The 14861-nt window shown below is 40.4% G+C and overlaps 1 protein-coding gene across 2 annotated transcripts; it reads left to right on the top strand.

Moving 5' to 3' along the window:
- Positions 1-208: 208 nt before the first annotated feature.
- TLR7 (toll like receptor 7) lies at positions 209-9209 on the top strand. Of its 2 annotated transcripts, XM_013191543.3 has the most exons (3): positions 209-739; positions 829-876; positions 5937-9209. In XM_013191543.3, the coding sequence occupies exons 2-3, from the start codon at positions 874-876 to the stop codon at positions 9075-9077; spliced, it is 3144 nt and encodes a 1047-aa protein (XP_013046997.2). In that variant the 5' UTR covers positions 209-739; positions 829-873; the 3' UTR covers positions 9078-9209. The 2 variants fall into 2 exon arrangements, with proteins under 2 accessions (XP_013046997.2, XP_066838165.1); XM_066982064.1 differs by having other exon boundaries at positions 209-876.
- Positions 9210-14861: the final 5652 nt, after the last annotated feature.

Below are 14861 nucleotides of genomic sequence, written 5' to 3'. Positions count from 1 at the left end.
CATCTAGTCCAACCCCCCTGCCAAGCAGGGTCACCTAGAGCACATTGCACAGGATGGCATCCGAGTGGTTTTTGAATATCTCCAGGGAAGGAGACTCCACAATAATAATAAAAATTATTAAACCTCCAAATCTAAAATATTGTTAATGTCTTTCTGTGGTCATACAGGTTGCACTAAAAATGAAAAAAAAAAAAAAAAAAAAAAAAAGAAGGAACTTGAGCTTCTATAAATCTTTGTTGTCTCAAGTGAATTCTACCCTTGCATAACACATTCCTGTCTGATTAACCTCACTTTCTCATTCTGAATATTTTGCAATAGCCCTCTTTCAGGATTCTCCATGGCTTGACTGTTCAACTTAGAGTAGGTCTTATTATAGTTTCTTAAGCTATGAGACTGTAGATAGGTGAAACACACAGTTTAAAATGAGAAGCATGTTCCAAAGTGGCAGGGAAGAGAGCAAATTATGGCATAAGAGACCAAAAGAAAGAAAAAAAAAAAAATCTTTTGTCACAACAGCACGTGGATTTATGAGTAATGTGAGAATTTGTTTAAAAGGCAAAAAATAGTACTCAGTTCTTTTAATGGGGGTGGAGGAGTAACTGAGCTACTACTGTTTTAATTTTAAAGACAGATATTTGAGGAAGTGGGCTGCAGCAGTTGTTTCATGTTTAATTATTTCTCAAGTTGCCGTTCAGCTGAAGAGAAAACAGAAAAAGTGGTATTACTGCTGTTGTCTTGAGTGAGTTATGTCATGCTACACTCTCCTCTCTACCTGACCTGAACCAGTGGGGATACCTTCATGCTGTTTTCTTCTGCTCTGATTTACAGTTTTCTCCAACGACGAATCTTTCAGCTGTGGAAGCACACAGAAAAATGGTATGTGAAACTTTCATTTTAAAGTTGTTGTTATAACTCTGTAATTGGAACTGTTGAGAAAGGTTTTCAAGAGTATGTTTTGCATTCTAACGTCTATATATGCTGTTGTGGCTATAAGCTGCAATTTATAATTACAGGAAAGGAAATCTGGCATTTATTTGCACTGATATGTTTGCAGGAGTATTATAATAATGTATTTTCTAATAGTTATAACTTCTGTGGTGTTCTTTTCTCTCTAGCCTTTCAATCTTTCACCTTTTAAAATTCATATGCAGCAGCTACCGAAGCACTTCATTGAGAGACACCCAGCCATGTTGTTTCTGAATATTTGAAGAATACTACAGTTCAGATGGAATTCAGTTACAGATTTGCACATGTGCTCAGTTAATATCAGAATATAAGTACTTTTGAACTTTTTATAAACACAAATGTAGAGAAATTTCTCTCTCCTTCACAGAGAAAAGGACAGCTCACATACATACTCTATCTGTACTTTTAAACTAGTTTCTCATTCCAAGGACTTTGCACAAGTCATTGCCTATTTCTTCTAATTTCAGCAGGGTTTTTTCTTTATTTGTTCTGGTTCTATAACAAAGTGTTTTGCATATGAACAGTTAGACACAGCACCAGAATGTAACAGTTTGCAGTTAAAATAGCTAATACATTAAAAGGGTATGGGAGCCCGAAGTATACACAGAAATGAAACACAAAGAAAGTGAGACCTAGGCTTGCTGTGCAAAGACACCAGGATTCCCTAAAATAGAGCAACAAGTAGTTGAAAATCTGAGCATTTTACAAGTCTTGGTTGGCATTTTTTTTGACACCTGAAGGAACTTTCAAGCATATTCATGAAGACTTTAAGGGCCCAGATTCATCGCACCTGCTTCCAGGCACCTAGCAGTGCAGTTCCTTGTCTCTGTTAGGCAGCCAGGCAGAGCTTCCTCCATGTTTGGAGAGCTGAGCAGTGCCTGAGGACAGGCCCCCCCTCTCCTACGTGCCCCCGGATATCAGTGCAGCCCAGGTTGATGGCACTGCATTGAGGAACCCACGTAAGTGCATAAAATTTGATCCCCAAGTGCAGCGTCTGAATACAGGTTCACATAGAAAGTTTGTGATGATCTAGGCAGCAATCTCATGTTGCCTAAGTCCTGATCTATTGCTTGGATAGAGGGTTTTAAGTTGGGTTAGCAATCTTTAAAGCTTGATTCTGAATAATTTTTCCTCAAGAGCAGCAAACCTGTGGTTTGCCCCCAGTTAGCAGCAGAGGTTTTCCTTCCTTATTTTAAGGTTACCATTAGACACAGGTTCCAGTGATTGGCAAGCCCATTCTTTTTCCAAAGCCTGGTGACTAGAACGTGTCATGGCATGGACATGAATGAACAGCATCAATAAATAAAATAAAATGCACTCTCACTTAGAATTTTTTCTAGTCTAGTAAAAAGTCATTTACATGAATAATATGGTATGGTCCTTGGAAAAGAAGGAAGGCAGAATACTTACAATAATGTATCCATATTTTTCTTCTGCAGTGTCTCTTTTCATTCAAAGACAGACCCTCTGTTTTCCATGTAATGAATGTCAATGGTAGTACCCTTTCTTCTACCTCCCACTTTTCTGCCCATATTAATGGATAAAAAGAGAATACTTAAAATAAATAAATAAATAAAAAGCAGGATAGTGTAGGGAAATGAATGTATTTTATCTTCTCCAAATTAGCTCCCCACTTACTCTAATTATTCTTATTCATCTTTTTCATCCAAGTGCTTGTCTACATCAGGAAATCAGAAAAGTTATTATTCCTCTAATGTTGATTGGTTAGACTGTACTGAAGCAATGGTGAATGATCGTATCCATGTCTCCACTTTGTGTGAGTTTCCAAAGTGAATTACTGTAAAGCAAATTAAAGTAATTTTTATTAAAAAAATGATTCACAGATGTTGAAAATAATGAAATGGCTCATCGCTTTGGAATTCATGGCCATAGTCTGGTTAGTCAAGATCAGCTTTTCCTGAGTAATTTATAGTCATGGCTATCAATCTGGATATTTCATAGTTCATAGAATCGCAGAATGCTTTGGTTTGGAAGAAATCTTAAAGACCATCTAGTTCCACCCTCCCTGCCATGGGCAGGGACACCGCCCACCAGATCAGGTTGTTCAAAGCCTCATCCAGCCTGGCCTTAAACGCCTCCAGGGATGGGGCATCCACGGCTTCTCTGGGCAACCTGTTCCAGGGCCTCACCACCCTCACAGAGAAGAATTTCTTCCTTATATCTAATCTAAACCTACCTTCTTTCAGTTTAAAGCCATTACCCCTTGTGCTATCACCACACTCCCTGACACAGAGTCCCTCCTCAGCTTTCCCATGGGCCCCCTTTAGGGACTGGAAGGCCACTATAAGGTCTCCCTGGAAGCTTCTCTTCTCCAGGCTGAACAACCTCAGCTCTCTCATACTGTCTTTGTAGGAGAGGTGCTTCAGCCCTCTGATCGTCTTTGTGGCCCTCCTCTGGACTCATGCTAATAATTCCATGTCCTTCTTGTGCTGGGGGCCCCAGAGCTGAATGCAGGACTCCAGATGGGGTCTCACGGGAGTAAAGAAGAGGGGGAGAATCAGCTCCCTTGATCTGCTGGCCACACTTCTTTTGGTGTAGCCCAAGATACTGCTGGCTTTCTGGGCTGCAAGCACCCATTGACACATTGCACATTTAACCAAATCTTCCCTTTCTTTGGACCTTCTGAAGGGAAGAAAGCTCTGTGTCTCTTTGTGGGAATGGGAAGGGAAGTAATGGTAGAGGAAGGGCTGTGGTGTAATGCACTACCAGGAAACTGATATGATTTTCATATGCCAACATAGTGGAAGATCTGCACTCTATTTTAACATTTTTCCTTCTATACTGAAGCTTTATATTCAAAAGCTGACTGAATCCCCAAAGTGACTCCACTCAGTTGTTGAATCTAGAATTGCAGTGCTGTGAGAGACTTGATCTAGCTTCTCTTCCACTGGCTGCCCTGCTAATCACTAGAGTGCTCCTCCAGATACAGAGATGAACCAGGAGATTTAGCATTGTTATCTGAGATAATACAGAAACACTAAGTTATACTTGCATACTGAAGGCATATAGTGGCGTAAGTAAACAGAGCATAAAACATGAATTCCCAGTTAATGTGTCATCTACAAAGCATGTCTAAGGAAATGCTCAGCAGTGTTTTCACATACTGTCTATATAATGAGAAGGTCTTAATATGTTAGTGCTAGCCAGATAAAGAGCCAAAACATTTCCAGGTATCTTGAACACTTTACCTAATCACACGATTTTCAGCTGCTTACCTGGTTATCTACATTTAGTCAGTATTATTCTATGAGTAACTAATTCTGTTTTTCTAAAGAGCATTGAGTACCATGTATCTATCTGCAGTCCTTCAAAACTGAGTTCTTCAGGTAGAAATGAATTATTTTGATTTTTGGTCATCTTGAAACCTCTTGGCCTGCACCAGACAGAGGCAGTTATGAAGCTATGCAATGCAGCAAAATGGTCAAGGCCCCTCTGCCTGTGCTAGGCAAGCCAAGGCTGGCAGCACGCCTGGCTGGCTGGCTGTCACTGGTGTCAGGGCCAGGGCATCTTTATCACTGAGAGCTGCTGAAGAAGTAACTAGTATGTTATGAAGTATTAAAATCCCATTGCTCTTCCCGCCATACACACTACTCTGTAAAGTAGTCAAGATCGCAAAGACTTGAGTGTGTTTTTTTCAAGGCTCGACAAATGTTTATGGGACTTTGGCTCTGAATATTGAATTATTATAATTCTTTTAAGATACATGTTCCATTTTAAATCTGTTTGATCTGCACTTTCAGCCCTACCACTGATACAGTGCCCTCTTGGCCCTCTGTCTTTATTGGACAGTGAAAATGCAAGCTGGTATTAAAGTATATTGAATCATAGAATCGTAGAAGCATAGAATGGCTCAGCTTGGAAGGGACCTTGCAGATAGATAACTCCAGTGCCACTGAGATAGGGGACAGGTTGGTCATCCACAGCTTCTCTGGGCAACCTGTTCCAGTGCCTCACCACCCTCTGAGTGAAGATTTTCCTCCTAATCTCTAACCTGAATTTATCCTCTTTTAGTTTAAGACCATTCCCCCTTGTTCTGTCATTACCTATCTGAGTAAAGAGTCCTTCTCCATCCTTTTTATAAGACCCCTTTAAGTATCGAAAGATTGCAATGAGGTCTCCCTGGAGCTTTCTCTTCTTCAGGCTGAACATGCCCAGATGTCACAGCCTTTCTTCATAGGAGAGGTGCTCTAGCCCTCTGATCACCTTTGTGGCCCTCCTCTGGACTAGTTCTAACAGGTCCACATCCTTCTTGTGCTGGGGACCCCAGACCTGGATGCAGCATTCCAGATGGGACCTCACGAGGGCAGAGTAGAGGGGGACAATCCCCTCCTTTGACCTGCTCGCCACACCTCTTTTGATGCAGCCCAGGACGCAGTTGGCCACAGTTGAGGCATAGTCATTGACTGTTTTTGGTCAACCATGCATTTATTCTGACACATAATAGAGGAAGAATGCTTATGTGAAATGTGAATTATACATGCAGCTGTTAGTCAGTACGTTTTTGAAAATTTATACTAGATCTTAGTTGTCTATAGATTTTCTTTATGTTTTTGTCTGCTTCTAAATCCTAGCTTATTTATGCATATTAAACAATTTCAATTTGCTGGATGTCTAACACTGTTTACCCTTAAAGAAAATTCACAGACTTTAATCACCCGTCTTGTAATCTTTAGCAGATTTTTTAACTTTTTAAGATTCATTACTTAGAAAGTGATATTTATCCTATCACTACTATGTTTAGTGATAAGAGAGGAAAGAAAGCATTTGAGGAAATACCAATATAAGCCTTCCCCTAGACTTAGAATCCTTCCTGCACATCCACTTCTGGCCACTGTAAGACAGGATCTCAGGTGAACTGAATATTTAACCCAGTACATGGTTGATCTGATGTCCTATGACATATGTTCCCATTGCACTCAATTAATACCTTCCTATTTCCTTATTTTTAGGTACCTCATGCAGAGACAACAAATGCACTGCCGTTTGTATTGCTCTTCTTATTTCCATTGTTGCTGTCAGGAGCTTGGTTTCCTAAAAGTTTACCCTGCGATGTAGAAGCCTCTGAAGGTACAGTGAGAGTGGACTGCAGCGATCGTCGCCTCACAGAAGTCCCCAGAGGGATCCCTGCAAATGCTACAAACCTGACCCTGACTATTAATCATATCCCCCATATCTATCCAACATCTTTTGCTTATCTTGAAAGGCTCGTGGAGATTGACTTCAGATGCAACTGCGTGCCTGTCAGACTGGGGCCCAAGGATCATGTGTGCACCAGGACACCGACAATTGAGAATGGCAGTTTTGCTGCTCTGACAAGATTGAAGTCGTTGTACTTGGATGCAAATCAGTTGTCGGAAATACCCCGGGGTCTTCCTACTACTTTAAGTCTGCTAAGTCTGGAAGCAAACAGTATCTTTTCTATCAAAAAAGCTAATTTCTCAGAACTAAAAAACATAGAAATATTGTATCTGGGACAGAACTGTTACTACCGTAACCCATGCAATGTTTCATTTGAAATTGAACAAACAGCCTTTCTGGATCTGAAAAATTTGACAGTACTGTCCCTGAAGTCTAACAACTTAACTCATATTCCACCCAACTTGTCCTCTACTTTAAAGGAATTGTATATTTACAATAACATAATTCAAGAGGTTCAGGAATACGATTTAAGTGCCCTTCACAACTTAGAAATTCTTGATCTCAGTGGTAACTGCCCACGTTGCTATAATGCCCCATATCCTTGTATTCCCTGCCCCAATAACGCACTTAAGATACATTCAAAGGCTTTTTATTCCTTGAAAAAATTAAGAATTTTGAGACTTCACAGTAACTCTCTTCAGAGCATACCCAGCAGCTGGTTTAAAAACACCAGGAATCTCAAAGAGCTTGACCTCTCCCAAAATTTCCTCATGAAGGAGATTGGAGATGCTCAGTTTTTGAAGTTTGTCCCCAGACTTGTAGAGCTGGATCTGTCCTTTAATTTTGAACTGCAGATGTATTCTCCGTCCTTGAACCTGTCTAAGACATTTTCTACCCTCTCAGATCTGGAAATCCTGAGGATCAGGGGTTATGTCTTTAAAGAACTGAAAAAAGAAAATCTATTTCCATTGCTCAAGCTTAGAAATCTAACAGTGTTGGATCTTGGAACTAATTTTATTAAAGTTGCTGACCTAACAGTGTTCAAGAAATTCCAAGCTCTTAAAGTCATAGATCTGTCAGTGAATAAAATTTCTCCTTCTTCAAGTGAAAGCAACTCTTATGGAATTTGCTCTAATCCCAGGATTTCAGTAGAGCAACGCAACAGGCAAGTTTTACAAGAGATGCATTATTTCAGGTATGATGAGTATGGCCGAAGTTGCAAGTCCAAAGACAAAGAGGCTAATTCCTACCGACCTTCAGTTAATAGGGATTGTCTGGATTATGGAAAAACTCTGGATTTAAGCAGAAACAACATATTTTTTATTAGCCCCTCAGACTTCCGGGATCTTGATTTCCTCAGATGCCTCAACTTGTCAGGTAATGCAATAAGTCAAACTTTAAATGGAAGTGAATTCCACTACCTGTCTGGATTGAAATATCTGGATTTTTCTAACAACAGGATTGACTTGCTATACTCGACTGCTTTCGAAGAGCTGAAACTTTTAGAAATTCTAGACCTAAGCAACAACAAACATTATTTTCTGGCAGAAGGTGTTACTCATGTCCTTAATTTCATGAAAAACTTGGCCTATCTGAAAAAGTTGATGATGAATGAGAATGAGATTTCTACCTCTATTAGCACAGGGATGGAAAGCCAATCTCTTAAAATTTTAGAATTCAGAGGAAATCGTTTAGATGTTTTATGGATGGATGGAAATGCTAGATACCTGTCATTCTTCAAGAATCTGACCAACCTGGAACAACTGGATATTTCCTTTAACTCACTCAGTTTTTTGCCTTATGGTATTTTTGAAGCTATGCCTCCAGCACTCAAGATACTCAACTTAACCAATAACCGGTTGAAGACTTTCAAGTGGGGAAAACTCTACTTGCTGAAGAAACTAACAACTTTGGACCTCAGCAACAACCTTCTGACTACTGTTCCCCGAGAACTGTCCAATTGCACTTCCACACTCCAAGAACTGATTCTCCGAAACAATCGCATTCAACGGCTAACCAAATATTTTCTCAGAGGTGCAATTGGACTGAAATACTTGGATCTCAGTTCAAACAAGATCCAAATAATTAAGAAATCTAGCTTCCCTGAAAATGTCATTAACAACCTGAAGATGCTGCTTTTGCATGGCAATCCTTTCAAGTGCAATTGTGATGCAGTGTGGTTTGTTTGGTGGATCAACCAGACTCAAGTGACTATTCCTCTTCTGGCCACAGATGTGACGTGTGCTGGCCCAGGGGCACATAAAGGAAGGAGTTTGGTTTTCTTGGATCTGTATACCTGCGAGTTGGACACCTCCTATTTGATCATGTATGCTTTATCAGCTTCAGCTGTCCTAGGTTTTATGGTGTTTGCTGTTATGAACCACCTATATTTCTGGGATGTGTGGTATAGTTATCATTACTGCACTGCGAAGTTGAAGGGCTATAGGCGTTTACCTTTACCAGATGCTTGCTATGATGCTTTTATTGCCTTTGACAATACAGATCCAGCTGTGAACGAGTGGGTGATGACAGAATTGGTTGAAAAGCTGGAAGATCAAAAACCCAGGAAGTTCAATTTATGCCTGGAAGAAAGGGACTGGCTTCCAGGACAGCCAGTCTTTGACAACCTTTCCCAGAGCATTCAACTGAGCAAAAAGACCATATTTGTGCTAACCAACAAGTATATTAAAAGTGGCAGCTTCAAGACAACATTTTACATGGCCCACCAGCGCCTGCTAGATGAAAAGATTGATGTGATTATCTTGATATTTCTTGAGAAGGTATTGCAGAAGTCCCGGTATGTTAGGCTGAGGAAAAGGCTGTGCAGAAGTTCTGTCTTGGAATGGCCGACTAACCCTCGATCTCAGCCCTACTTTTGGCAGACTCTGAAAAATGCCATAGCTACATGCAATACCCTGGCTTACAACAACCTTCTCCAGGAAACTGTTTAGCTCTACCATTCACTGTAGAATATTTTTACTATACACGGTGAGGAAAAGATACTGAACTTGATATGGAGAACGTGTAAGTTTGCTGTGACAGGATTCAATATAAATTGTTGCCAGCAAATGTTTGGCTGATATATACCTTGCTTGGCATTTGTTACTGCACAGTGAGAGAACATGCACTCCCCACTGGAAGTCCCTGGTTTAGAACAGAATGGCCACTTCCAGCTTTCAGTTCACTGGAGGCCTCCAGCATCTCCTGTGGTTGGGTCAAGTATGTGTGAGACACATGTTCACCTTACTTCAGTACACAGGCTGCCAGGAGGAGTTGGGCCATGCCCAAAGTTGCTGTTATTTGGATCACTGTTGGAGTAAATGTGATTTTATTAGAAAATTATAGTTAGTGTGTTTCTATGTATTTATGAAAAACAGGGACAGCATTTACTGACACATTCATCTCAGAAAGTACCTTAAGCAGATTTCACATTTAGGAGTCAGGAAAATGTAAGCATGATTATCTTTTCAACTCAGGTTTCCAGCAGCTGAGTCTACCAGTTCTGTCTGACTGGGCAACAGCCCTAATCACTGGGGAAATGATGTGCTGGTGGGAATGCTGCCAAGGGCTTGGATGTGGGATGGGAGCTCTCCTGCTGTTGGATTGTCCAAAAGGTCATAAATCTGAAGAAGTTTTGGAGAAGTCACATGGGCTAAAATAAGAAGGTATGACAGAAACAAGTTCAGAAGGGCTCACAGGCAGTGCGTTGGAAAGAGTTTGGAAAGGGAATCCCTTTGCATGGAGCTGCTGCATGGGAGTGAGGAGGGAGAGCAGGACAGCAGGTAGGCTGAGGGAAACCTTTGAAAATGGCAGATGGAGAAAACTGTGGAAAACAAAGAGGATGAGATAAAGAAAGGAAAGTAGGAAAAAAGAAGTGGGAAGAATTGGAAAGAATAGAGAAAAACACTAGCCAAATTACGGCATGATAGAAGTAAAGAAGGATTTACTGATAATTTCCAAGCAATCTGTTCACTTTCCTTTTCATCTGCTTCCTTGGCTGCTGTCTGAGCTGGCTGCTCCCTGAGATCTCAAGGCTTCTGTCCAGTGATGTGTGGTTGGCTTTAGGAGCTCAGCTTCACCATTTCCACCCAGGTCCTGTGTCACAACACCTTGTGTATCAACTGGGACAGTGTCAGCAGGTCCAGACAGAGGGGGACACACTAAACTGTCAGAATCACTTACCTCTGCCTGCCCAGACCTTCTCCAGAGCAAAACACCATCAAACTACAAAACATGTAAGACCAAGTCATACAAGGAGAGAAACCATCCGACTGTTTCTGTAGCCATACTGTGATTGCTCCAGAGCATTTTCAAGCCCTCCTTTCATTCTTGTTCCCCAGGCAGATCTCTTCCACAGTGTCTGCTTAAAACCTAATCTGGGAATGGGCCTGACTTTAGAGATAACCTTAAGAAGAGAACAAATGCTGTTTAGAAAAATAAAGGCTTGGGCCTATTCCTCACTCTGGTTTACAGAGCATCCTCAAAAAACGTGACAATTTTTCCACTGAAGTCTTTAAAAAGGCATCATAAACCTTCGTGTGTTGCTCAGATAGTTTTGGGAGAAGCAATGTGCTCTCACCTTGCACTTCTGTCTGCAGCAAAGTCTGGGCAGCTTCTCTCCTCTCTCTTAAAGCCTTTTCTCTTCTGGTTACTGGTCTGGCCCATGGGGAGCAGATGCTCTTTATTGATTTGAATCTACTTATCTCAGCTCCCTCCTGCATTTCCACACCCACATTTCTGCCTGGTCCTTTCCTCAAACAAGACATTTTTGTTTTAGTTCTAGGCATCCAGGCAGACAAGAGCACAAACACAAACAAGAAAACCAACCTTCACATAATATTAGAGATAAGAAGGGTGTTATTTTTCGCCTCAGTTTGTTGCAGCAGTTTTATTGATGAACAACTGAAACAGGAGAAAGAGGAGGACCTCGGTAGCAAAGTGGGTGTTTTATAGCTATATTTTAAAGAATGTCTTTTAATGGTTGTATTTGTAAGCCTAAACAATCTGTATCTGTAAATAGAATACCATGAGCTGTAATGCAACTCTCTTCACAAGGTAATGCTGAAATAGGAACCTCTGCTCCTCAGTTACTCCCATGACATGTCCCTCCCTCTCCCCACACCACTTCTTCTACCTGAAGCAGCTTCCCCTTTCTCAGCCTGTGTGGTTAGGGCACAAGATCACTTGGCCTATCTGAGGTTATGAGGAGGAGTATTTTCTCCTCTTCCATTGAGAAGTGATGAAAGGATAGGTACGGGATGAGTAGCAATGGGTATATGTACAAAAGTCTGAGCTTACGGTATGGTGAGATGCTTACTTATTGCTGCAGTGCAAGACTGCAGAGACTCCAGGGATGCTGCATCAAACCCTTTGTGAGTATCTGAGAGAGACAACAAACTGTGCTGTGGTTTGCAGTGGGAAACAAGTAGTCTTCTGTCATGGCACTGCCTGCTGTCAGAGCCAGTGCTTTTGAACAGAGGCTTAGTCACAAGGAGAAGAGTCCACCACAGCTTTCACGTGGCAAAACCCTTCCTGATACCTTCACCCTTCCCCTGCAACAAACACACAGCCGGAGGAGTAAGGAGGGATTGAGGAATACTGCAACACTTTAACCTAGTACTGAAGTCCACCACTAAAGCATGCTACTAAGTTCTACATCTACATGTTTCTTGAAGAACCATGGATGGTGAATCAACTACTTCCTTGGGCAGCCTATTCTAATGCCACACAATCCTTTCAGTAAAGAAATTTCTTCTAGTATCCAAACTAAATCTCCCCTGATGCAACTTGAGGCCATTTTCCCATGCCTTATCACTTGGTGCTTGGGAGAAAAGCCCAATCCTCACTGCTCTACAACCTCCTTTAATGTAATTGTACAGTGTGATAAGGTATCACCTGAGCCACCCTTTCTCTAGGATATACATCAGTTCCCTCAGCTGCTCCTTTTAAAATCTGTTTTACAGGCCCTTTACCAGCTTTATTGTTCTTCTCTGGACATGCTCCAGCACCTCGATGTCCTTCTTGTAGTGAGGGGCCCAAAACTGAACCAGTATATAAAATCCTCTTTTACCTCTTTGATCTTATTTTTAAGAACTGGCATACGAGAAATTTACAGCTGACTCACTGTGAGAATAATTTACATTGGAAGGGACCTCTGGAGGTCAAAACAGGTCTAATTTCAACATAGCATCTGCTTGCTTAGGTCCTTGTTCATATATAAACTTGGAGCACTTTGTAGGAAAAATGACATCCCATACAGGAACATAATAACAGCATCTGTAAAAGATCCTGTGAAGATCATGAGTTCTTGTTCTGTAGTAATTGTATTTGAGTCACAAGCACTCCAAACCAGCAAACCTTTGTCATCTGAATACCCCCTGCCTCTTCATTTTCTAAATCTCGCTCTGAGAGTACCCGCCTGAAGAAAGAATCTCTGTGATAAACTGTTCATCTGAAATATTCAGTCATCAGTGACATTCTTCCATTTACTCTTAACAAGATATTCATTTAGGTCCTTATTCTTTCCAGTTGCCTCTGTAGGACCTCAGCTTCATCAAGTGTGTATGGAAGTTAGCCTCTTAATTTGGGAAGATGAATTTTGTGTCTAAATGCAAAAGACATACACAAAAATCCACCATTATCTCCATGAGTATAAATGGGAAAACTAAAGCACAGAGAAGTCAAACCATTTCTATAGTGTCCATTTGCTGATAGTGAAACTGAAAAAGAGAATCTAGACGTAATTTTTAAAAGGAACTCGGATGCATTTCTTGGTTAATGAGTACATTCACATTATTTTTACATGGGATTATTTACTTAGAAAAATAGACAAGTTGAAAATCAAGTGTGGACATGGGGACAAATTCTTACTTTGGTTGTGCAGATTATTGAAACAATGTTGAGGCAGTTGGAAACCCTATTAAGGTATTTAAAACTGGTTTAGTGTTGTTTGTTTTGTTTTAGTTTGGTTTGGTTTGGTTTTGGGGGAGGAGTTTCTTTGCTCCAGGTATGCAGCTGAAGAAGTGGTATCAGAATAGCAACAGATCTAAATCAGTGGCCTTATCTATCTGGCCTTTGTCTTCCTTTGTTCTTACTGAGACATACTGCTAATGGCAAAGTTCTGAGCAAAAGCAGATCTAGATAACTGTGGTTTTGTTTGTTTGTTTTGTTTTGTTTTGAAAAAAAGAATCACACACTAAAAAAACATCTTTGCCAGTGCAAATTCAGAAACATTTAAGCAAATAAAATTTCAGCCTTTTTGTAGCCCTGTCATTACTATTACTGACAATAGGTTTATATAATTATGGAAAATCTGGCAAGCTTGCAAAACTGAAGGATTCAGGTTTCAGTTTCTACCAGTTTCTATGTTTTATTTTATTTTTATTTTTTCTGAATATTTTCTTCTTACAAACCATGTTCTAGTTTCATTGCCTTAGCTTTTGGGTTTATCTATGCTATACTCTTCATAGAAGTATCTGCATTCCTGACTTTACATACTTTATCAATTTATTTATTTTTTTACAACTTCACAAGAATGAGAGGTTCTGGAAGTAGGTGTTACTTAAAAACACACATGACCAGTCTTGTATTTTCCTAATTATATTGACTTTTCAATTAAAGACAGTCTGTCAATTAGATCTTCATTTTTGATACAACCTTTTTCCTCTCCTCTGTTTCTTCTGCTGAAGAACTGAACTGAAACCTGATTTTTAACTGACATCCCTCAATGGGAAATTCCTCTCAGAGTTCAAAGGAAAAATTCCTGAAACATAAAACAAGTGAGTTTTAACCTTATATTCTTGTTTTCTTGTTTACAGATGATTCTAACCTATCACTTACTGAGAATATTGAGATTCATTCATCTATGTGGAAAGATCATATTCATACAGGATTATGCTCTTGAACACTGCAGCTGAATTCTACATTTTATTCAATATAAAATCTCATAACCTAATTATCTTATTGCCTTGGACCATGACTTATCTTACTTTTAGGTGCAGTGTTATGTAAGAGAAACTCAGACTCTAAGTGCTGCTTGTTTACTTAGTTGGAACACACATTTGTGAAGAAAAAGCAGCAACTTCCAAAAAAAGAATTTAATTGACCCTTGCTCCTTTGGAAAAACGAATCTAAAAGCCCTTCCACAATTTCCAGTGCTTTCCAAGAAGAAGAAGAAAAAGAAATGATATGTACCCTATAGTTAATTCCAGGAAGTGTAATCTCATGAAAAAGGAAGTCACAACTAGTGATTTTAGTTTGTGATAGCAGCCAGGGATCAGGTTAGGAAAGCCAAAGCCCTTTTAGAATTAAGTTTGGCCAGGGACATCAAGGGCAACAAAAAAGGGTTCTATAGGAACATTGGTGACAAGAGGAAGATTAGGGAAATTGTGGGCCCTCTCTGGAAGGAAATGGGAGACCTGGTCACCTGGGATATACAAAAGGCTGAGGTACTCAATGACTTCTTTGCCTTCTTCTTCATCAACAAGAGCTCCACACACATAGCCCAAGCCCCAGAAGACAAAAGCAGGGGCTGGGAGAATGACGAACCACCCATTGTAAGAGAAGATCAGGTTTGAGACCTTCTAAGGTCCTGAAGGTCCATAAGTCCATGGGACCTGATGAGATACATGCACGGGTCCTGAGAGAACTGGCAGATGTAGTTTCTAAGCCACTGTCCCTCGTATTTGAGAATTTGTGGCTGTCCAGTGAAGTTCTCACTGACTGGAAGAGGGGAA

The sequence above is a fragment of the Anser cygnoides genome, chromosome 1 (genome assembly GCF_040182565.1).
Source record: "Anser cygnoides isolate HZ-2024a breed goose chromosome 1, Taihu_goose_T2T_genome, whole genome shotgun sequence".
NCBI classification, from domain to species: Eukaryota; Metazoa; Chordata; class Aves; order Anseriformes; family Anatidae; genus Anser; species Anser cygnoides.
Note: the sequence above shows the minus strand (reverse complement) of the source record. Positions and strands in the feature narration are given on the sequence as shown.